The 23,801-nt window shown below is 56.1% G+C and overlaps 2 protein-coding genes across 2 annotated transcripts in view; both read left to right on the forward strand.

Annotated features, from left to right (window-relative positions):
- The window catches only part of SYMPK (symplekin scaffold protein), a 35,863-nt gene extending 22,652 nt beyond the window's left edge, over window positions 1–13,211 (forward strand). The window contains 14 exon segments of the mRNA XM_021681344.2: window positions 985–1,066; window positions 1,306–1,419; window positions 2,497–2,644; window positions 3,728–3,888; window positions 5,311–5,419; window positions 5,674–5,774; window positions 6,353–6,443; window positions 7,069–7,170; window positions 10,777–10,964; window positions 11,864–12,040; window positions 12,203–12,298; window positions 12,561–12,599; window positions 12,601–12,891; window positions 13,068–13,211. Coding sequence (XP_021537019.2) covers window positions 985–1,066; window positions 1,306–1,419; window positions 2,497–2,644; window positions 3,728–3,888; window positions 5,311–5,419; window positions 5,674–5,774; window positions 6,353–6,443; window positions 7,069–7,170; window positions 10,777–10,964; window positions 11,864–12,040; window positions 12,203–12,298; window positions 12,561–12,599; window positions 12,601–12,891; window positions 13,068–13,202 — 1,834 coding nt within the window. The 3' untranslated portion in view covers window positions 13,203–13,211.
- Window positions 13,212–13,616: 405 nt separating this feature from the next.
- The window catches only part of RSPH6A (radial spoke head 6 homolog A), a 12,990-nt gene continuing 2,805 nt past the window's right edge, over window positions 13,617–23,801 (forward strand). Inside the window, exons 1-5 of the mRNA XM_021681168.1 lie at window positions 13,617–14,272; window positions 17,186–17,423; window positions 19,965–20,729; window positions 21,850–21,994; window positions 22,748–22,865. Of these exons, the coding sequence (XP_021536843.1) occupies window positions 13,617–14,272; window positions 17,186–17,423; window positions 19,965–20,729; window positions 21,850–21,994; window positions 22,748–22,865 (1,922 nt within the window). The remainder of the gene's footprint in view (window positions 14,273–17,185; window positions 17,424–19,964; window positions 20,730–21,849; window positions 21,995–22,747; window positions 22,866–23,801) is intronic.

Below are 23,801 nucleotides of genomic sequence, written 5' to 3' on the forward strand. Positions count from 1 at the left end.
GCCCTGCACTCTCCTGTGTCCTGCCTTTCTTTTGTGGTTTCTCATCACCTCCCTCCTCACCACCGAAGGCCTCATTCCCATCCCCCGAGACTCTCTGCTCTCCCTGCTCTCTGGAGGCATGTGCAAGGCAGGTTCCGGGTGTGCTCTGGGGCCCACTCCCTGGGCTTATTCTCCACTCTGCTGCGTGCCCTCTGAGCCTCCATTCTTGTAGGTTACAGTGCCTAGCCTCATAGGCTTGTTTCCGAGGTTGACTTCTCTCCAGCCTCATCTCTCACCTGAATTGCTCCTGTAGCTTCCTCCTTGTTCTCGACCTCCTACTGATCCATTCTCCACACAGCAGCCTGGGTGACATTTTAGAATGTAAATACAGTCTTGTTGTTACCCACTAAAAACCTTCCGTGGTTCTCCATCGCTCTTGGGATAAAATGCAGCCTTCCTTCTGTGCCCTATGAGACCTGCGTAACCCAATTCCTACCAACCTCTTTACCTTCTTATTCTGCCCCCCTACTCCTCTGTCCCCAGACTTTAGCCACATTGGCCTTCTGTCTTCTGACCCTTGAACATGCCAACTTGGCAGTTCCTATTTCTGTACCTGGAATGCTCTTCCCCCAACTCTTCGCATGGCTGGCTCTTTCTCATCCCCCAGTGTCAACTCAGTGTTACCTCAGAGCAGCCATTTTTGGCCACCACATCTGAAAAGCAGTACCGTTCCCCCCTCCCCATCATTCCCTTCCATTACTGTAGTAAATGAGTAAGGTTAGGAATCCCCTTTGACGAAGGGGAGAACCGAGCTTCAGAGAGGTAGAGTCTCTGCCTAAGTCACCCAGCTGTCAGCGTTTGAACCCGGCTCCATCTACCTCCAAAGCTCTGTTCCCTGGGAGTTGAGCAGGCTATATGTGAGGGGCAGCCCTGCCGGCTCCAAGCTCCAGCAGGACTGGGAAGCTTCTCCGCCACAGCCATTCCCTCCCCCTTCGTCTCTGGCAGGATCTTCACTAAGGTTGTGCTGGAGGCGCCACTGATCACCGAGAGTGCCCTGGAGGTGATTCGCAAGTACTGCGAGGATGAGGTAAGGACAGTCAGCCCATCTCTCTCTGTCCCTAGCACCGTGATGCATGCAGGAGCCCTGCAGGGAGACGGGGGCCTGTGTCGGGGGTCTGAGGGGCACACAGCCTAGACCTGGTGGCAGGGGACTCTGTGAGGGACCCAGTCCTTTTGTCCAGGACCGGATCTGAGGGAGGCAAGGAAGACATCCCAGGGGCACACTGCAGGTGGGCTGAGCTCTGGTGTCCCTCCCTTCTGCCACAGAGTCGCACTTACCTGGGCATGTCCACTCTTCGAGACCTGATCTTCAAACGCCCGTCCCGCCAGTTCCAGTATCTGCATGTTCTGCTAGACCTCAGCTCCCACGAGAAGGACAAGGTGACCCCTTGCCACCCTGCACTGGGCCGACCGCCCTTCCTCTGTGCCGAGCGCCTAGCCCAGCCTCTTCCACATGCCCCTGAATGTCCTCTCTGGGCCTGATGCCCTTCCTGCTGTAGTGTTTTGGTGGTGGATGCCTTTTCATCTGTGGTGGCAGGAAGCTGCCTAGAATATACACATGGATACACTCATCCTCCCAGGAAGGGCAGTCCCATTCTCTCTCCTACTCCACCCATGTTGGGGAGCCCCGTATGGCCTGGTGCTGTGCTGGGGCCTGGCGGAGCTAACAGGAGAGGAGCCGTGTGGCCTGTCAGCGAGCAGTGGGGACACAGCCCGCCCAGGGAGTGGGGCAGCACCAGAGTGGCGCACTTAGTGTGGGGGCCCTGGGGAGGGGCCTGACCTACATGGCCCCCCCGGGGGGATGGGCGGGGCTTAAGGAAGGCTTCTGGAGGAGAGTGCAGGTGAGCCAAGACCTGAAATAGGAGTAGATGGGTGTGACTGAACAGAGGGAGCAAGGTGTGTGCATGTGTGATTGCAAGGGCCCTAGACCCACCCCTGCCCAACTGTTTTGCCACCTCCTCTCCTGGTGTCATGTGTCCATTCATTCAGCAGACCCTCACTGCGGACTCTGGCTCTGGCTTGGGCCTTTGGTGCTGTTGGGGCCAAAGCAGTGCCCAGAAACAGTCCCTGTTCTCAGGGCTCCCAGCCGGTGATGTCTGAGTAAAATGGGATAGAGCCAGTGACGGGCATTCTGGGCAGTGGGAACCTTTTGTGCCAAGTCTCAAAGCCAAGGAGAATGCTGTCACTTTTGAGGAACTAAGGAAAGTTCATTCTGGTTGGAACGTAGCAAGCAAGGCAAGAGACAGTAAGGGATGGGGCTGAGCAGGTAGATGGAGAGGTGATGCAGGCCCTGACTTGGGCCAGGAAACCACTCCCCCAAGCCAGCGATCAGCGTTGGGCACAGATGACTCAGGTAGACCAGGCCTTTCTCAGTCTTGGGCTTGTTTTCCCACTGGTCCTGCCAAGCTCAGAACAGCGGTCTCCCCCTCCACCATCTTGCCCGCACTCTCTCTTCAGGTGCGTTCCCAGGCCCTACTGTTCATCAAGCGCATGTATGAGAAGGAGCAGCTGCGAGAGTATGTGGAGAAATTTGCCCTCAACTACCTGCAACTCCTGGTCCACCCCAACCCGCCATCTGTGCTGTTTGGAGCCGACAAGGATACAGGTTTGGTGCAGCTTCATCAGATGCATATTGAGCACCTGCTGGATCCCAGGCTCTGGGCCAGGCCCTGGGGGAATGGAGCTGGATTGAAGTTGAGCCCTGCTCAACCTACTAGGGAAGACAGCCAGGCAATGATGACCAGACCAAGCAGGCCTAGGGACTGCGAGAGTCCAGAGGGGCCTCTCACCTCAGCCCCAGGGGTCAGGGAGAGCATCCTGGAGATGGAGGGCTGAGAGCCAGAGGACAAGGAGAGCTAGCCAGCGATGGGGTTCCAGGAGGGGCCAGGCATAGGCCCATTCCTTCAACAAAGCCCCAGGTCCCTCAGAATTACAGGTGGGGAGACCCAAGCCCCAGGGTCCATTAAACTGGAAGGTTCAGGGGTGCCTGGCTGGCTCAGTCAGTGGAACATGCAGCTCTTGATCTGGGGGTCGTGAGCTCAAGCCCCATGTTGGGCATGGAGCTTCCTTTAAAAAAAAAATTAAAATTAAAGAAACCTGCAAGGTTCAGGCTGTGACGGAAAGCACATGGCCTTCTGGGAGAACAGGAGCCCTGGCACAGCCCAGGTGCCCGGAAGACCTCCCAGGAGAGACACTGGTTGCGTGAGACCCAGAGGATGAGGAGATACAGAGAGGGGAGTTAGGCAAAAGCATTGCAGGCAAAGGAGTGATGTGTGAGAAGGGACCTGTGTGGGCTCAGGGGGTGCTGTCAGAAGGAGGATGTGGCCAGAGCAGGGAGTCCCTGGGGGGGGGGGTGCGCTCCTAGAGGGGATTTATCGTGAGCATAGGGTAATTGTGGGAGCACGGAGCAGGAGAAGGACAGGGTCAGAACTTGCCTTCGGAAAGATCCATCTGGCTGCCCTGTGGATCGATGGGCAGAGACGAGGTGGGACTTCAGTGCAGAGGCTTCTAAAAGGGGAGCAGTCCTGGTCCCACCCCATTTCCCTGATGCTTGGCTTCCTGCCCTGGAACAGTTTGCTTCCTGGGCCTGCCTCCCTTCTGTGCTGCCTCCCAAAGAAGGGACAGACACTGAGGGTGGGAGACGGTGGGGAGGAGAGTGGTCCCTGATCCCCGCTCCCTGCCCTATCAGAGGTGGCGGCGCCCTGGACTGAGGAGACCGTAAAGCAGTGTCTGTACCTCTACCTGGCTCTCCTGCCTCAGAACCACAAGCTCATCCACGAACTGGCAGCCGTGTACACGGAGGCCATCGCCGACATCAAGCGGACGGTGCTGAGGGTCATCGAACAGCCGGTGAGGCCCCTGAGCCCACCAGGCTCTGCCCATCCGTGGGCAGGGCTAAGGCCCCAACTCTAGCCCTTCCCCTAGTATCTCCACCTTGGCATGGGCTCAGCACCAATGGGTGCCACCCTGGGTCCCGTGGCGCTGGGGCTTGTGGGTGGTCCACCTGCCGCATCTGCCAATGAAAGGACAGCAGGGTCGCCCTGCAATTACTAGGCTGGAGTTGAGCAGACCCGGGTCCACATTCTGCCTCTCACTTTCTCGCTGTGCAAACTGGCCCCTCTTCAGTAAAAATGGGGAGGCTGATTCTGTCCCCCAAGCTTGCTGCAGGAGCTCCATGATCTCGTACATGTAAACGTCTGTGTCGCTCTCACCATCTAGGAGCTGGCCTTCCCTTGCCTGGCCAGTGGGAGTCTTTAGTTGTCATTACACAAGTCCCGCCTGCTCCTCTCTCCGGAGCCCCAAGGTCACCCACATGAAAAGCAACTGGCACCTGAAATTCAGACTCTCTGCCCTTCCAATCTGCAGCTGGATTGGAAACCACTTTTTTTATATTTCTCTGTCCCTGCTTTTTTTATTACGGAAAATTTCCAACATAAACGAGAGAGTCTGGTAGGCTCACCCCCAAATACCCGCCACCCGGATTCAGCGGTGTCTTCCCCCTGTTTTCAGTGAGCTCCTGGAGGGCACAGACTGCCAGTTCCACGGACCATTATAAACGTTTGTTGGCAGAGGAAGGCATGAGCCCTCACAGCCTGGCCCGGTGCTCCCTGCACTTGTTGCCCATGGAGTGGGGAAGGCTGCAGACGCAGGTCAAGCCCTGATCTGAGCAGGCCGCCACGCGGGGCTCTGGCTGTCACTGATGCCTTTAGAAGCCTGAAAAGTCTTCACCGAGGAATTGGGAGGGCAGGTTGGGCATCAGAGGTCGGGTTAGGTCAGAAGGGACAGAAAGGGCCCCTCCTGCTAAGTAGGCAGCCAGTGCTGGTGAGGGCTTGGGAGCTACAGCGAGTCTATACCCTGTGAGGTGGGGTAGAGGAAGGTCAGATGCTGCCGCCCTGCCTCTTCCCACCTTCCCCACGTTTCCCCCAGGTCCCTGAACTCCGCCACTAGTTCTGTTTTCCCCCAGGTTCACTGAGGTATGATTGACACACAGCCTTGTGTTCGCATGAGGTGTAAAACATGTTTGGGGACATATATATATTGCAGAAGATTAGTTAATGTCCATCACCTCACGTCATTTGTTTTTTCTCTAGTGATGAGAACTTTTAAGATCTACTCTTTCTGTCTCCAGTTCTTGCCCCAGAGTCCCATCATCCCCCCCAGCCACCCTGCCTCTGACACCTGGGCCTCCCTGAGTTCTCCCCTAGGGCCCCCTAGTCCTCAGCACATCACCCAGCCCCTTCCCCAGCCTGCCATCCCTCTCTCTCCTTCTAGATCCGAGGAATGGGCATGAACTCACCAGAGCTGCTCCTGCTGGTAGAAAACTGTCCCAAGGGGGCAGAGACACTGGTCACACGATGTCTGCACAGCCTCACGGACAAAGGTGCTCCCAGGACCCCCACCTTTCAGCCTTTTCCTCCATGTCCCAGAACTTCCTCATGGGCCCTTTCCAAGACCTGGCCCTCTGAGCTGCTGGGTATATTGCTAAATGCATTTGAGAAACCAGGGGCCAGAGATTCCTGCTCTGGGATGGAGTTGGCCCTCCCCTTCCCTCACACACAGCCACCACCATTTCTCCTTCCTCTCAGTGCTCCCCCTCACCCCACCTGTGCCCCCTGCTTACTCTTCTGCCTGCAGTCCCGCCCTCCCCAGAGCTGGTGAAGCGGGTCCGGGATCTCTACCACAAGCGATTGCCAGATGTCCGCTTTCTCATCCCTGTGCTCAATGGACTGGAGAAGGTACAGAGCTGGATGTCCGGATGTCCCCACTGATGAAGACGGGCAGGGCAGGGATGGGTGCCCAGGTACCCATGTCAGACGCTTTTGAGCCCATCCCAGGGCTCATCAGACTATGGAGCAGTCTCACCTCTGCTTCATCCTCTGTGACCTCAGGCAGGCCACCCCCTTCTCTGCGCCTCGGTTTTCTTCTCTGTCAAGTGAGGATCACAGTGACCCACACAGGCCTGTTCCAAGGCCTAAATGTGTTTCCCCTGCCCAGGTCTTATTCCTAACAGGCTGTGGGGCCTTGGTGAGCCTGTCTTCTCCCGTGTAAAGTGGGAATGATGATGACACCCTCCCCCTGCAGGGGCCATCAGGGGGCGTGTGGCACCAGGAAGGCTCAGATGGGGAGTGATGAGGCTGGGGCTGAGTCAGGCCCAGTGACTCAGGGAGAAGGCTCAACCCCGAGGGACCAGAGGGAGCTCGAGGAGGGAAGTATCCAAGGGTATGGCAAGGCCGCAGCTTCTCCTCGCCTCCTCAGGGCAAGCATTTGGGATAGGGGTGCCCTCTGACCGGCCTCCCCTGCCCTCCCCCTGCAGAAAGAAGTGATCCAGGCCCTGCCAAAGCTCATCAAACTCAACCCCATTGTGGTGAAAGAGGTCTTCAACCGCCTGCTGGGCACCCAGCACGGTAGGTGGCATCTTCCATGGTTGAAAGAAGCAAAGTAGAACTTTCAACATAGAGAAACGACACAGTGACCTAGGATGGACTCCTCCCCCTCACCCCAGGGGCTGGTGCTAGAGGGGGAGTGAGGCTGGCTGTTGCACCTATAACACGTGATTTAAAACCCCCACACAAGAGTGTTTGGGACCCTCCAAACCGCACCAGCAGAGCACCATCTCCCCTGGCCGCCTCCCCTAGAATTGCCTCTAAGCACTGTCGTCGAGCACGTTGCCCGGCCCAGCCTGTCATGTCCAGCAAATGCCCATGTCTGTGCTGTGGGGGTGGGGGTCCGGCCTTCTAGGGGCACAGCCCAGGGAGGAGGGCAAGGAACTGCTGGACCACATCCGATGTTGCCCTAGAAGGGTAGGAACCCAATGTGGGGGAGGAGGAGAGCAAGGTGAAGGCTTCCCAGAGGGGGTGGCGTTCAGTTCCCTCTTTTTCTTCCCCTGCTCTAGCCCTCTGTCCTCCTAGTCCCATTGAAGCAGAGGGCACCTCATCTTCAGTCACCACGCCCCTAATCTGCGGGACCCAGACATATCTCTTCACTTAGACGCCGTATTGTCTCCTTCCCCTTCCCACGCCCTCCCTGCAGGTGAAGGGAACTCAGCCTTGTCCCCGCTGAACCCTGGAGAGCTTCTGATCGCATTGCACAACATCGACTCGGTGAAGTGTGACATGAAGTCCATCATCAAAGGTGAGGCGCTCCCCCCCCCCCCCAAGTGGCCTGGCTGCTGCGGACCCGGGGAAGAACCTCAGGCACCCACATGTCCCTGCTGGAATCTGCCGAGTTGGAGATGTGCCACCTGCAACCCCATCTCAGCTCTGGACACCTGCCCTCATTCCTTTGCCTTCCCTCCCTCCTCTCTTTCCTCCCTCCCTCCGTCCAAGGGACTGGTGCATCTGCTATGCGCTGGCACAGAGTAGTCCTCAAGAAAGGTGGGGAGCCCCTCCCTCCCCAGCCCTGGCTCGAGGAATGAAGGAAGCAGAGCCCTCGGCGCAGCAGGGGGCAGAGGGGCAGCAGAGCAGATGGAGCACGCCAGGGCCGTTGTCGGACCAGGAGTAGATGCCAAGTCTGGTCCGGGCTCCAGTTGAGGCAGGAGAAGGTGCCTCCAGGGTAGGGGGTGGGGAACAAACTGGCCAGCTCCCCTCAACCAGCAGTTTCCTAATAGCTGCCGCCACCACTTACCGAGCACTTACACTGAGCCACGCTCTCCTGAGTGCCTTACAGGCCTGCTTGCCGACACACACCACCCGTTACCTGGTGAGTATGCGGACTTCCATCTTACAGACAAGGAAGTGGAGGTTCCAGAGAGGTGAGGGCCGCACACAAGCTGAGTGGTGTAGTGGAACCACCCAGAATCTGAAGCCCACTAGACCCCAGTTGGAATCCAGCTTTGCCAGTTCTGCCCGCCCATGGCACCCTGGGTCCCAGGGCCACCACCTCCCATAGGAGGACTTCTCTCCATCAACTCTCCTCAGCACTGCCCCCCACTCCTCCCCGAGGGAGGTTTCTGGTCCAGAAGTCGTGCTTTCCCACCAAGGTGGAAGCCCTTACTGTTGCCCCCTCTACTCAGAAGACCCCTGTCCTTTGATTCGTCCTCTTCTTTAAGAGTGGGGAGGGGGTCCCCCCAACCACCACCACTTAGCTGCTTGTCTAGCCTAAAATAGCTCCTCCCGTGACGACTTAACTTCCTGGCCTTCCTCAGCAAGTTCTCTCAGAATCTTTTAGGTCGAGAGAGGAGTTTGTGGAAGTGTAAAACTCACACTACAACGGAGGAGGGACTAAGGCCTCTAGTGAAAGAACAGTAAAGTGAAAAGCGTCTCGAAGCTGAGCATCCAGAAGTGGCCTTTTTATTTTTTATTTTTTTACATTTGTTTGTTTATTTATTTAAGTAATCTCTACATCCAGCATAGGGCTCGAACTCATGACCCCGAGATCAAGAGTCACATGCTCCTCCGACTGAGCCAGCCAGGCGCCCCCAGAAGTGGCCCTTTTACAGGCTGTAGCCCCTTTGATGATGTCAGGGAAGCTGTGGGCCCATTCCCGAGGATGACAGGCTCACACAGTCTTGCACACAATTTGAGGGGATTCACAGACCCCACCACCCCACTAAGTCCATCCACAGACCCAGATTAAGTCCCAGGAAGAAAAAGAGCCTTGCCACAGGTCACTCAGGTGGCCAGCGGCCAGGTCCCTGGAGACGTCATCAAGGCCTGGCCTTTAGAAGCCCACCTGTTTCTTTCTACAAGCCCAGGTCTACACACAGCCTCCATGCTGCTGAGCGCCTAGCAACCTTCCAGCCACTCTCCCTACCTGCTGTTTGTCCCCAGCACCCAAGCTAGCCAGTTCCCAGAGTATGTTTCTCTGTTTGGGCCCCAGTGGTTTTCCTGGTTGCACTAGGAACCCCATTCAACTATAAGCTCTGGATCCAAAATCCAGTCCTGTTTTCTGCACCGTTGGATCCCCCATGCCTGATAGTATAAGCATTCATTCATGGCATTCACTCCTTTAAAAGCCACCCTCTCTCTGGTGAGCTTTTCTATAATGGGACCTGCCCCAGTGGTCTGGTGCAGCAATTAAAGAAAACTCAGTGAGCGCCTCTGCTCAGCCCTGTGCCAGGCAGTGCTGGGGACCCAGCAGCGATGGAGATAGCCCTGGTCCTGCCCTCTGGGGCTCACGGTCCATCCCCAGATGATAAGAGCCCACAGTGAGCAGAGCTGGGACAGGGGAGCCCCAAGAGGACACCTGAGCTGAAACCACAGAGAGATGAGTAGGGGTGAGGTAGCAGGGGAGACACTGATCCCAGAGAAAGGAAGAGTATTTGCAGAGGCCAAGAGATGTGCTGGCATGGCCTGGTTCTGGAACTGCAGAGGTGAGGCTGACTAGATCTTGAGGTTTAGGGGAAGGGGCCTGGTCAGGAGAGGTCAGATTAAAAGCATTAAGAATACCATGCCTGGGCCCCACCCACACAGGGTCTCCTAGGCCACAGTAGATTGGACTTGATACCTTGAGGGCCCCTGGGAGGTGTATGGGGTCAGGCTGAGCTTTCGAAAGGACCCCTCCTTGGCCTGCTATGGAGGATGGATTAGAGGGCTGGGTGGAAGGCCCAGGGGGAGACTTGGGTGGGGCGGGGAAAGGGGGGTTGGTTGTGGACCCTTTTAGGCAGAGCAGGCAGGAGCCAGCCACTAACTGGAAGGGAGGAGGAGGAGGAGCTTTCTTGGTTTCTGGTAGGTTCACTCTGGCTTCTACACTGTCCTTACCTTCTACACTCCTCTGCTCCTTTGGCCTAGATACCTGCCCTACCTCGCTCTAGTCTCTTTCCTGCCTGTGTTCCTGCAATGCCTCCATCCTTCCCCTGTTCCTTATAGGAGCCCCCCTCATTCTTTATAGGCACCCACACCTGTTCTCCATTAGCCTCTCAAGGATTGGGGGCCTCTCTTTTGGCTCAATAAAGACTTCCTGGTTGACAGACTCACATGGCAAGTGGTGTTTGGGGAAGAAGGGGTTCAGAGGCAGTACCTGGGGTCTCCCCATTACACAATGGATTGGAGCACCGCCGATCCCACTGATTTTGGGGTACCACTACCCATTCCTGAGGGAACAGACCCCAAGGCCTGCCCTGGCCTGCCCTGGCCTGCCTGCCTTCGTGGATGCCCCTATTGTGCTGGCCCTCCCTGGGCCCTTCCTGGCACTGGGTGTTGAGCTGGGGAGCGCTTCATCTGCCCAGGCTTCCTCCTCTTGCTCCTTCCTCCCTTGTTATTTTGTGTGCTGTGCCTCCCACGTGCGTCCACGTCTGGTATCCCTCCAGCACCAGCACAAATCCTTATGCTCTGGTCAGGATTGGGAGTGGGCAGCCCCTTGACCAGCCTGCTGGTGGAGGGCATCTCTGGTCTCCTACAGGGGGTCTTACGGAAGTCAAAACTGCCTTCCCTCTCTGGTAGGGGTGGGAAGGGCAAGCCAGCATGGGCCCCCAGGCATTGGCAACCTGTCTCTCCTGCCTCGGCCTTTCCGTGGGTTGCCCCCAAAGAAAAAGGGCCAAGGTCTGCCCACTCTGCCCAGCGTGGGGCTTCCAGCAACTGGACATGTCTTTTCCCTTCGACCAACACCCCAGGCCACAGTATCCCCTCAGGGACCTGCTGGGTGAGGAAGTCTCTCTCGTCCAGAGCTTCAGGAATGAGGGCTAGGTCTCCACTCACGTGGGCACATTAATGGGGCTGAGGCTCTCTAAGGGTGGTGGGGCTCCCACCTTCCCAGGGGAGCTGGGCAAAGAGGACAGGCCCACTCTCCGCCTCCTCGCAGCCACCAACCTGTGCTTTGCGGAGCGGAACGTGTACACATCGGAGGTGCTGGCCGTGGTGATGCAGCAGTTGATGGAGCAGAGCCCCCTGCCCATGCTGCTCATGAGGACCGTCATCCAGTCTCTGACCATGTACCCCCGCTTGGGGGGTTTCGTCATGAACATCCTGTCCCGCCTCATCATGAAGCAGGTAACCCGCCCCCGGCCGCCCCAGTCCTGCAGGCAGTGGGCTGCGGCAGGACACACTGAAGATAGATGGGAGGCAGGACCCCGGGCTTTTCCAGCCTGCTTGCCTCCCACCCTGCAGAGGGAGCCAGGATGAGGAGAGCACACTCTAGGAGACCGGCCAGCCCCTTTGCCCTGCCCTGGGCCAAGACAGTACAGCCCAACAGGGGTCACTAACTCGGCTCCAGGGCTCCAGATGGCAGTGTGATGCGTGAGGGCAGGAACAGGTGGTGGTAGGCTTCACCGGGTGGGCGTCCCAGGAGAGGCCTAGTGCCCCTTGCCACCACCTCTGCACCCAGCCAGGATGCATACTAGAGCTGAAAGATGGGCCCATTTCTCAAGAGAAGCTAGAAATCTGGGTTTCTAAAAATATCGTGATGAAATTAAAAAAAAATTCTCAAGCGCTCAGACTAGATTCAGCCCACAGGTTTGCCACTTTGCAACATCCGGCTTAGAGGTGCGACGCAGATTCAGACAGCCCTGGGTTCAAACCTCAGTTCTGCCCCATGGTACCCGCCTGACCGCGGATGAGCCCCCGCACCTTCCCGGGTCTCGTCTGTTTAGCAGGGCTGAGTCACCCCTTGAGGCTGCTGCGAGAGTGAGTTGAGACTGCTCACGTGAAAGGGTGTTCCGTTTTCTTCTCCCCTTTCCCTGGGCTGCCCTCATGCCTCAGCTGCTTGGGATCAGGAAGAGAAAGTTAGAAAGTCCTCTGGAGGGCTGGAGGTCAGGACTGTGGGTAGCCCAGAGGACTCTGTTGGATGGTAGGGATTTGGGCCCCATCTTGGTAAGGTTTGAATTTCTTTCAGTTTCTGGGGTGGCTTCCTTTGCACCCCCTCAGGACCGCTCCCTCCCTGCCCCGTCCAGGTGTGGAAGTATCCCAAGGTGTGGGAGGGCTTCATCAAGTGCTGTCAACGCACCAAGCCCCAGAGTTTCCAGGTCATCCTGCAGTTGCCACCCCAGCAGCTGGGTGCCGTCTTTGACAAGTGCCCAGAGCTCCGGGAGCCCCTGCTGGCCCACGTCCGATCCTTCACCCCCCACCAGGTACCCCAGGGTGTGGGATGGGTGGCCCCATGGGTTCAGCCCTGGAGGACTGGATGGGGGTGGGCAGAGGGGAGCCCTGCACTGCCGCAGAAGCTCAGAGGCGTCCACTAGGGGTCTTGGGTCTGGGCACTCCATAGAGCCCCCAATCTGCTCTTCCCCTAGCAAGCACACATCCCCAACTCCATCATGACCATCCTGGAGGCCAGTGGCAAGCAGGAGCCAGAGGCCAAGGAAGTACCTGCCGGGCCCCTGGAAGAGGTGAGGGCCCACAGCTCCCCAACCCCCAAGCCAGCAAGGCCCACCCTGTCCTCCTCCCCACCTCAGCCACCTGTCTGGTGGAGGCTCCTGCTGAAAGGGATGGGAGGTGGGGGAACAGTTGCCCCTTATGTACTCCCTGTGCCCACCCTGCTGTCTCCCCCAGGGTGCTTTCTGGCTCTTTGTCACCATCCTCTGACAGCAGCCTATGACCTGGCCCCCATACCCCCGCTCTGAGTTTCTGTGTGCCTTTCCCCACCCCCAGGACGACCTGGAGCCCTTGGCCCTGGCCCCGGCCCCAGCCCCAGCCCCCCCGGCCCCCTCAGGACCTCATCGGCCTGCGGCTGGCCCAGGAGAAAGCCTTAAAGCGTCAGCTAGAGGAGGAACAGAAGCTGAAGCCAGGAGGAGTGGGAGCCCCCTCGTCGTCGTCCTCTTCCTCCACCCGGCCAGGCCCTCCCCAGCCCGAAGAAACCATAGATTTCCGGGAGGAGGGGCCTGAGTGTGAGACCCCGGCCATCTTCATCAGCATGGATGACGACTCGGGGCTGACGGAGGCCGCACTCCTGGACTCTAGTCTTGAGGGGCCCCTACCTAAGGTAGGGATGACAACCTCCAAGCAGCAAAGGAAGAAAACAATTAGGGCCCCCGGGTGAAGGGTATATGCCAAGTGCCCAGGGTCGGGCGGAAGGGGGGAGGGTACAGCCCGAAGGAAGTGTGGAGTTAGGGCCACGCTAAGCTATCCTTGACCCGCTCCCCCTTCTCCCGTCACCAGGAGGCAGCGGGCGGGTTGACCTCAAAGGAGGAGCGCAGTCCCCAGACCCTCACCCCTGCCGGAGAAGACACCATGAAGACCCCCAGCCCCGCCGCCGAGGAATCCGGGGAACCCGAGAGCAAGGGGAACAGCTGACGGGGCTTGGTGGGGAAGGGGAGTGGGGCAGGGAGCTGGGGAAGGGCGGGGCGGGGCCTAGCCGGCGGGGCTTTGCCTTTAAAATTAAAAAGATCGCGGGTCTGGGGCGTGGATGCAGTCTCTCGTCTCTCCCTGCGTGTCAGCTGTGGGACTGCAAGGTGTGGAGTGAACGCCCCCAGGTGCTGGCTGGAAGACTGGCAGGCCCTCGGTCGTGGGGCCGCGCCTGCGCAGAGACCAGCTCCTCGGCCCCGGCGTCCGCGCGCGCCCTCCCCTGGTAACGGCCCGCCCCCTCCCTCCTTAGAAACGGGCGCGGCTGGCGTAGAGGCTACAGGGCGTGTGCTGGCAGGCGGGCGACAGGTCTGGCCTGCCTGTCTGCAAGCCTTCCTCCTGGAAGTCTGCGACCTCCTTTGAACTATGGGGGACCCACCGCCCGACCCTGAGCCCCGTCCCCAGCAGCCCTCAAGTCGGAGGAGTTCCCAGGTCTCCCAGCGGCGCAGTCGGGAACTCAGTCAGCCCCCGCCCACCATCTCCGAGGAGGTGCCGCCGATAGCCTTTGACGGCCGGGTCCTGCAGGGCGGTCAAGGGATCCTGGCGAGCCAGACCAACCTCCAGGACTGGTCATCAGGGCCCCCCCTGACCCAACAGGAGATGTTCCAGGCTGAGGAAGCCCAGTTGGGTGGTGTAGAGTACCCGTCCCTGAATATGGGCTTTCAGCCCCAACCTTATCTGGAAGAAGGCGGGATCCAGGCCGCCCGAAACGCCAGCCTAATGCTGCAGCAACTACAGCAGGGCCAAGGCAGCCTCTTCCAGCAACTGGACTCTGCCTACCTGGAGACCCAGCCCAACTTCTTGGGCCAGTTCAACATGTACCAGGGAGAAGACCTACAGTTCAACCAGGGTGCCCCGCATGGGCCCTACATGAGGGATGACCCCGCCCTCCAGTACTCGCCCTCCGAGCTGGGCTTCATGCCCTTCAATATGGAGGTGCCTGAGCCAGAGCCTCGGGAGCTGGCCGTACAGAATGCCAAGGCCTACCTGCTGCAGACCAGCGTCAGTTGCAGCCTCAGCCTGTGAGATGGGGCTCATGAGTGGGGAGGGGAGGGGAGGGGAGGGGAGGGGATGGGACCCAGGGAAAGGCCCCATCCAGCCAAGACTCTGCCTCAGGCTCTGGGGTCTCTTCTGTCAGACGGGATTATCCCTCGTGGGTGATCAGTGCCTGCTCCAGGGGCATCTGACTCAGACTAGGAGTCAGGGGATGAAACTAATAATAGCTAATATTTAGTTTCCAAACGTCATGCCACCATTCACACGTTAACATCTAGTTCTCGCAGCTGAGATTAGCACACCTACTGTCCCTGTTTTACAGAGGATGAAACTGAGACAGAGAAATTAGGTCCCGTATCCAAGATGATAACAGCTAGGATGTGGCAGATGCGTGTGATTTGGCTCCTGAGGCCCCATTCTCCACTAAACTTTTCTGCCTGGGGAAAGCACTTGCCAAGGCTGCTTAGCTGTAGTCAATACACTTCTCAGTCTCCATTACATCTTAGTGAAATTTACATTCTAATTGGGAGAATGGACAAGATAACAAGTGATAGGTGATGATAAGAGCTAAAGTGGAAAAAGTAAAGCAGGGTAAGTGAGGTTAGGGAGTACATGTTAAATAGCATGAGGTCAAGGAAAGCCTCAGAGGAGGTAACATTTGATCAGGGACCTGAAGGAGATGAGGGAGAGCACCTTGGAGGTAACTGGAGGAACAGTGTTTCAGGTATAGGACACAGCACGTTTAAAGGCTTTAAGGCTTGCTGTGTCTGAGGAACAGCAAGGAGGCTGATATGACTGGAACCAAGGGAGAAAGGGGGAGCAGGAGGAGACAGGGCTGGAGAAGTAACAGATCTTGGTAAAGTACAAAACTAACCCTATCCCTCCCATGTGCAGAGCTTGCCATGGCTCCCCAGTGCCCTCAGGAGTCAGTTCATGCTTCTCACAACAGCAGTTCAGCCCCTACTGGCTCTCCAAACTTCATCTCTAGTCAGCTCCTGATCCAGGATCCTAGAGTCTAGTCAAAATTCACCTCTAGCTCTTCCCACCCTCAGGAACTTCAAGGCTATTGAAAAACCGAGACCAAAGTCTGAACTCTCCTTACCCTTCCCAATTCAGTGATGGCTCTCCAGCACACCCCAGACTGCCACCAAACGGCTTTGAAATTAGACCAATCTGGTTTCAAATCCTGGCTGTGCAACCACTGTGTGACCTCATGCCCTCAACTCTTCTAAGCCTCCGTTTCCTCATCTGGAGAGTAGGGATCATCATTGTTCCTCAGATGTGTGATTGTGGTTGAGAATCCAGCACTGCTCCCAAGTGCCCAGCATAGTCCCAGGCTTAGTTGCAAAGAAGCCATTACAATACTGTCATCACTCTGCCTCCTCTCTCCCCACAACCCCTCTCCCCTCTTCCACCCCAGCCGCTCTGACTTCTTCAGTGTTCCTCCAACATGCCAGGTGCACCCTCAGCTCAAGGCCTCTGCACATCATTCCCAATCACGTCACCTGCACACCATGGCAGTTTCCCTCCTTCCTTTCCAATCCTTTTTACCTTTCCTTTCTTTTTCATGTCAGATTGCAATGGCTGGGACCTCCAGTGCAGTGTTAAATACAAGCTGTGAAAGCAGGCATCCTCGTTACCAGTCTCACAGGGAAAAATTTTCAGTCTTTCACCATCATGTTTGGAGTGTGCTGTAGGTTACTTGTGGATCCCCTTTATATGATTATAGAAATTTACCTTCTATTCCCAGTTTGCTGGGTTGTTTTTTTTTTTTTTTAAGTCATAAATGGCTGTTGAATGTTATCAAAAATTTCTCTGCACTGGTTGAGATTATCTTACATATATATATGTATATATACATATATATATTTAAGATTTATTTATTTTAGAGAGCATGCACAAGTGGGGGGGGGGTTAAGGGAGAGAATCCCAGACTCCCCGCTGAGTGGGGATCCTGATGCGGGGCTCGATCTCATGACCCTTGAGATCATGACCTGGGCTGAAATCATGAGTCAGACACTTAACTGACTGAGCCACCCTGGGCCCCAACTTACATATATATTTTTTAACATATTAACATGAGTTATGTTTTTTCTATTTTTCTAATATCAAGCCCAGTCCTGTTATTAGCCCAGTTTAATCATGGTGTGTCATCTTTTTGAGAGTAACTTTTTGCTGGGTGCCATTTGCTAATTTTTAGCTTAGAATTTCAGCATCTATATATATTTTTAAGATTTTTATTTATTTATTTGAGGGAGAGCCAGAGAGAGAGCACAAGCAGGGGGAGCAGCAGAGGGAGAGGGAGAAGCAGGCTCCCTGTTCAGCAGGGAGCCTGACATGGGGCTTGAACCCAAGACCCTGGGATCATGACCTAGGCTGAAGGCAGATGCTTAACTGGCTGAGCCACCCAGGCGCCCCTGCAGCATCTATATTTCTAAGCAGGCATCCTCTAATCTAATCCTGCTAATCTATTTCTAAGATTGGCATGGAATGTTCCTGTCTCCTAGTTTCCTTGAGCTTTGTTAACATTCTGTTAGACTCATGAAATGTCTCAGAGCCTACCCACCAGTTGTTCCCTCTGACTGAAACACCCCCAATATCTGTATGGTTTGCCTCACGTCATTCAGATCTCAGCTTAAATGTGCCCCTTGGTGTGACCTTCCCTGGCCTCCCTATTTAAAATCGGAAGCCATCTCCTATCCCTGGCATTCCCAGTCCCCATTCCCTGCTTTGTGTTCATAGAAAGACACACTATATATTTTTGCCTATTTGGTTGATGTCTGTCTCCATCATCCGAATGTGCGCTCCACCAGGGCAGGGACATTTTCTCTTCCCTACGGGGTCCCCAGCGCCAGGTACAGGGCCAGGCACACAACAGTGAGCTCACTGAGCTGAGCGAGTGATGTCTCCCACCTCCCACTCCCTCCCGCGGGAGGCAGGTATGAGCACCTGGTGAACCTGCTGACCAAGATCCTGAACCAGCGGCCCGAGGACCCTTTGTCCATCCTGGAGTCGCTGAACCGCACCACACAATGGGAGTGGTTCCACCCCAGGCTGGACACCATGCGGGACGACCCTGAGATGGAGCCCACCTACGAGACGGCGGACAGGCAGAAGGCGCTATTCCTTCGGAGCGGCGCCGCAGGCGAGGGCGAGCAGGAGATGGAGGAGGAGGTGGTGAGTGAGCCGGTGGGAGGGGCGCGAGGCGGGGCCGGCAATGGCCGGGGCTTCGGCACCGCCTGTGCTTCTGTCCCGAAGTGAGGGAATGCACGGTGTGACCCAGAAACACAAACGATTTCAGTTTCGTGTGCGCACCGGGCCGAGGGGGCCAGGACCAGGTCACAGAGGGCTTGGGCTTTCTCCTGAGGCGTCTGGAACGCCCTGAAGTGTTTGAAGCAGAAGAAGGGCTAGTGGGCTCTGCCTTTTAAGAAAGCAGAACTCCCGTGGAGGTGGAGACTGGTCCCTCTTACCATCCTTGACTCCTTCCTCCCGAAAATAATTCTGCTTTGCAGACGTTCTCTGTGAAGACCGTTGCCTCCTGGAGTCTCTCCACGCTGAAGTGCCCACTAATTCCCGGACTCAGTCTCCCCTTTTATTAAGTTGAGACCCTCTAAGAACTCTTTCACTCTTGGCCCCTTAACATTTCACTATCCTTAGAATATTTAATTCCACGATTGTTTCCAGAATTGGACGACGGCGAAAAATTCAGGTAAAGTGTTCTTTCACTCGTTCAAGAAACATTTGTTGAGGACTCTTTATGATCATTCTGACACCTCCTAGGCCCCTGCTAAGAGCTTGGAGAGCTCTCGTTTCGTCCCTAAAACAACACTGCAAGTCGAGTGCTACTTATTCCTATTTATAGAGGAAAGACGCAGGCTCAGAGGGCAGGAAGGTGGGAAGTACCAGGGACTGGACTAAGAAAGTAGGGCCATGATCTCCAAAGCCCGTGCTATATACAACCTTTGACCTATCTGCAGACGCTGTTGCTCTGTGCTCACTTCTATCTATGCTTCTGAGACTCCAGGATTCTGGCGATAGTGGGGTGGGATGGTGAGAGAATGGGAGAAGGACAATCTGACAAAGGAATGAACCCTTGGGTGAGCAAAGCGCAGGTGGAAATCCCAAGTCTTGGGCACGAAGTTCTACCCGGGAATAGGGTTTTGAATTTCAGATCCAGTTTCTCCTCAGGAGGCCCCACCCACTTAGAACTGCACCCTTCCTTCCCTACCCCCAGGTCTTACCCACATCTAACTCAAGTCCCCGAAGGCCCCGCCTCCTTAGAACGCTTTGCTCCTAGAGGCCCCGCCCCTTAGGACACCGCTGCACTTGAGGCTCCGCCCCCTTGGAAATCAGGCCGTGGGGAGGCTCCGCCCCTTCAGACGCCTGGTCCCTGAAGGCCCCACCCCCTTAAGTACTTGGAGCTGGGATTTTTGTTTTTGTTTTTGTTTTTGTTTTTGACAGAGAGAGACACAGCGAGAGAGGGAACACAAGCAGGGGGAGTGGGAGAGGGAGAAGCAGGCTCCCCGTAGGGAGCCCGATGTGGGGGCTCAATCCCAGGACCCCGGGACCACGACCCGATGGGAAGGCAGAGCTTAAGGACTGAGCCACCCAGGCGCCCCTGGAGCTGGGATTCTTAATGGGAGGTCAGCAAACGGGCAAAATTGTGGGCGTTTGTGGCCTGTGCATGTCTCTAGGAGACTTAAAGAAATCCGTGATTCAGCTTTTTGTATTTATTTTTCTGACAGGAGATGGGGCTCTCGTTTCCCTTTTTCTAGTCCCCAGCAGCATTTGTGGAAAAATGCATGCTTTCCTTACGCCCTCCTTTGAAATGCCATCTCTATGAATTATTTACACCTATATGGACTCGACCTGTTTGTGGGTTCTCTATTCTTCACGTTCGCTCTGTGGCTGGCTTTCTGCTTTAGAACTCTCCTGCCTGCTGTGTACAGCCGCTGCATAGCAGGTTTGGCTATTTGATAGCATAAGGCTCCCCGGCACCGGGCCTCTGTTTCATAACAGAGGCTGATTATTCTTGCATTTATAATTCCAGACTAACTTGGGGTGTGCTCAGCATGGAATCTGCTTGCATTTCTCTCTCTCCCTCTCCCTCTGCCTCTCCCGCCGCTTGTTCTCTCTCTCTCTCAAAATAAATAAATAATACCTTTATTTTTTTTAAAGACCTGACTCTTCCCTTAATTTGCTGTATGATTTGGGGTATCTGTTAGGGGTGCATTTGGCTGCAAGCAACAGAAACCATGACTAAAAGTGGCCTCTTTATCCCATAGAACAAGAAGGCTGGGGAGGCAAGGCAGCTCAGTGATGCCACTGGGGACAGGCAGTTTCTATCTTTTAGCTCTACCATCATTAGGGTATGGGACTTTGTCTCCCGTGCATTGCCTCATGGTCCCAAAATAGCTGCTGTGCCTCCAGATCTCTCACCCCATTCCAGGCAGAAAGAAGAGGGAAGGATGAAGGAGCAACGGATTTTCTCCTAGTGGTTTGTTGTTGTTGTTGTTGTTGTTGTTGTTGTTGTTTTGCCTTTTCTTTTCCTATAAGGGACATCCTCCCCAAGGACTTGCCCCTACATCTCACTGACCAGCAGTGGTCTCATGAGCAGCTGGGTTACAGAGTAGTTCACTTCTCTGGATTTTAGAAGAGTCAGGCTTGGGAGCAGGGCTTCAGCCTTCTTCCCTCTGCCCTCCACCCCACCCTCTGCAGGCTGAGACAGCAGTACCCAACATCATGGAGTCGGCCTTCTACTTCGAACAGGCTGGCGTGGGCCTGAGCTCAGACGAGAGTTTCCGCATCTTCATGGCCCTGAAGCAGCTGGTGGAGCAACAGCCCATCCACACCTGCCGCTTCTGGGGCAAGATCCTGGGGCTGAGCCGCAGCTACCTGGTGGCTGAGGTGGAGTTCCGGGAGGGCGAGGAGGAAGGGGAGGAGGAGGAGGTGGAGGAGATGATGGAGGGCGGCGAGGGTCTGGACACACACGCTGAGGAGGAGGGCGAGGAGGACGAGGAGAAGGTCACCGACGTTATCCCCAAGCCCACGTGGAAGCCACCACCCGTCATCCCCAAGGAGGAGAGCCGCTCGGGCACCAACAAGTACCTGTATTTCGTGTGCAACGAGCCGGGCTGGCCGTGGACACGGCTGCCGCACGTCACGCCCATCCAGATCGTGCAGGCCCGCAAGATCAAGAAGTTCTTTACGGGCTACCTGGACGCGCCGGTCATCAGCTTCCCGCCCTTCCCGGGCAACGAAGCCAATTACCTGCGGGCCCAGATCGCCCGCATCTCGGCTGCCACGCACATCAGCCCGCTTGGCTTCTACCAGTTCGGTGAAGAGGAGGGCGATGAGGAGGAGGAGGGCGGTGCGGGGCGCGACTCCTACGAGGAGAACCCCGACTTTGAGGGCATCCCGGTGCTCGAGCTGGTGGACTCGATGGCCAACTGGGTGCATCATACGCAGCACATCCTGCTTCAGGTGAGGTCCGGGGACTGCAGCCTCCCCACCCGCGCACACCCCCCACCCCCGCTGTGACAGAACCAGGGGGCTTTGGAGCACTGCTCTCTGCCAGATGGGGTGCTCACTAATGTGCACTCCTCCGTTGTTTCATTCGCTGGGCCGATGTCGGCTGCCGGTGCCCCTGACAGAAACCTTCCAGGGCCAGACGCATCCTGGTGGCCTGCGTTTTTCAGATTTTAAAAAGGTGACAGAGCGCACATACCAGATATCATGCAGCACCTCAAGCCAGGGGGCTGGGGCTGCAGCCATCCTCCAAGACTTTATTTCTGTTGCAAAACTGAATAACCTCTCATTAGTTCAGGTCGGGCACAAAAAAGCAATTTTTGGTTTTCACAGCTTTTCAGGTTTGGGAATTGTGGATAAGAGACTGAGGACCTGCCTTTCTTGAATGCCCGATGTGTTGGGCTTTATATTCATTCATTCACTCATTCAAGTTAACACCTGCTGTATGCTAGGAACTTTTTACTCATTCATTCATTCATTCAACAAACTTTTATTGACCCTGGCAACATTATTGAATCCAAATAACTCCCTTTGAGATCGTTACAACTGTCATTCCCGTTTCATAGTTGAGGCAACTGAAGTTGGCTCTATGCTGCGCGCTTTGGTTCATTCATTCAACAAACACGTATCAGCCCTCCAGTGCCTCGTGGAACCCAACAGCAGTCCAATGAGAGAGACCCCATGACACCCCCATTCCATAGATGAGCAAACAGAGGATCATATGGGCTGCTGAATGTCAGCTCCACAGGGCAGAGATTTGGGGGGGGCCTCTTTTCTCAAGGATTTATCCCCAGCACCTACCTGTATATAGTAGGCGCTCATTAAGTATAAGATGAATGAATGAATGAATGCACAGATGGGAGCCACACAGCAGGAGTCTCCACCTCACCACTACAGCTCTCTCAGCTGCCCTCCCTTCCCTGACCTGTGTGACTAACCCTGTCCTCCGACCCATCCCTGGCTCCCTGAGGATAGGGCCAGTGCCCAGTGTCCTTCCTGGCCCTTCACCTCCTCCCAGAGTGCAGGCCAGGCTCTGTCCGCCAGGCGTGCCGACTGACCTTCCCCCCACCCCCAGGGCCGCTGCACTTGGGTGAACCCTTTGCAGAAGATGGAAGAGGAAGAGGAGCTGGGGGAGGAGGAAGAGAAAGCAGATGAGGGGATAGAGGAGGTGGAGCAGGAGGTCGGGCCCCCGCTGCTGACCCCGCTCTCAGAAGATGCAGGTAACCGTCCTCTTCACCCTCTTAACCTCACACACACCAGCCCACCGGAGCAGGTGGGGCCTGGGGAGAAAGTGGGAGGGACAGCAAGACTGCGGGGGGGCATCTCTCTGAGCCTCAGTTGTTCTCTCCTCTATACCATGGGCCTGGTGACAGCGCCTCCCTCGAGGGGTTATGGGGACACGTCCATCTTGTGAGCTGTGTCAGGCACCTGGCAATGTCCCGACTTATGGGGGGGTATGATCTTTCGAGTCCCATGTGGGTTTGGGGAGAGAGAGAGAGTTAAGCCTTTCCACAAAGGAGGCAGGACCTGAGCTGGATTTTTGGAAGCCTGGATAGGAATGTCCTGAGGTCAGAGCCTCAGGCACCTGGAGGAAGGGGAAAGGAGAGGATGAGAGTGGGTGAGTGGACAGAGCCCAAATTTGAACCCAGATTTCCAGGAGCCCAGGGCCTGACCCGTGTGCTCTGCACCCTGGTCCAAACCAATGACCACCTGGAAGGGAGGCCACAGCAGCTCCTGCAAGGCAGGTGTGATAAGGATACCCACTTCTTGGGTGTGGTCACTGAGGCTCAGACAGATGCGGTGGCTTCCTGGGGCCACACAGCGAGAAAGTGATCTGGAGCCAGCCACAGTTCCCTTCATGCCCCTTCCTGTCCTCCCCCTTTGCTCTCTCCCCTCTTTCTGTCTCCCCTCCAGGGGGCTGTGCAGGGCTGCGGGGAGCTCTGACTTCCCTGGTGCTCTCCACTCCCCTGCAGAAATCATGCACATGTCACCGTGGACAGCCCGCCTGTCCTGCAGCCTCTGCCCGCAATACTCCGTGGCCGTCGTGCGTTCCAATCTTTGGCCAGGGGCCTATGCCTACGCCAGTGGCAAGTAGGTCTTCTAGTCCCTTCCAGCAGAGAAAGCCCCTACAACTTCTTCAGTGCTGAGGGCAGGGGGCAGGGGGCAGGATGGAGATTGGAAGGACCCCCTTCTGGAAGCCGCCAGGGCTGACCTCCACACTCAGTTCCAGGAATTCCACTAGGGCTAAAATGAGAAATCCCGGACAAAGAGTGTGAGCCCCTCAGATAAAATAATGGAGGATCAGAGAGGGGAAGGAACTGACTCAGGGTCACACAGCATATGCAGGATTCAAACTTGGATCTCTGGCCTCCTGGCCCAGGCCTCTCGTCTATATGGGTCACAGAGCCAGACAGGACTGAGGAGTCCACCTTGAGGTGACCCTGACAGGGGCAGAGCCTTGTGTCTGGGGGATGTAACTCCTTCCCCGGGGCCCCTGGACTGTTCTCGCCTCAGGGCAGAAGTCTTCCCCATCAGGATCCCCCACCAGTTGCTCCAAAAGATCTGCAGGCTGAAGTCGCTCCTGCATCTTCCCACCCACAGCTACACATTCACTGAGATGCTCACTACACACTCACTGCACACTGAGAGTCCCTTAGTCTCTCGCACCAGGCGCATCCCAGCCTTTCTGCTTAGCCACTTACGGAGTGCCCTCCTCTACCACTCTGTCCACTAGATGGCAAGATAAGTTTTCATAGATTTTTCCTTTTCCATCTCCATGATAAACCTATATACTGTGTTGGATCCCGTGATGAGATTTCATGTAATCTTGATACCTTAACTACATTCTTTTGTTTTGTTTTGTTTTTTAAGATTTTTTATTTATTTGACAGAGAGAGACACAGCGAGAAAGGGAACACAAGCAGGGGGAGTGGGAGAGGGAGAAGCAGGCTTCACGCGGAGCAGGGAGCCCGATCCGGGACTCGATCCCAGGACCCTGGGATCATGACCTGAGCCGAAGGCAGACGC

The sequence above is a fragment of the Neomonachus schauinslandi genome, chromosome 16 (genome assembly GCF_002201575.2).
Source record: "Neomonachus schauinslandi chromosome 16, ASM220157v2, whole genome shotgun sequence".
Lineage (NCBI taxonomy): Eukaryota > Metazoa > Chordata > Mammalia > Carnivora > Phocidae > Neomonachus > Neomonachus schauinslandi.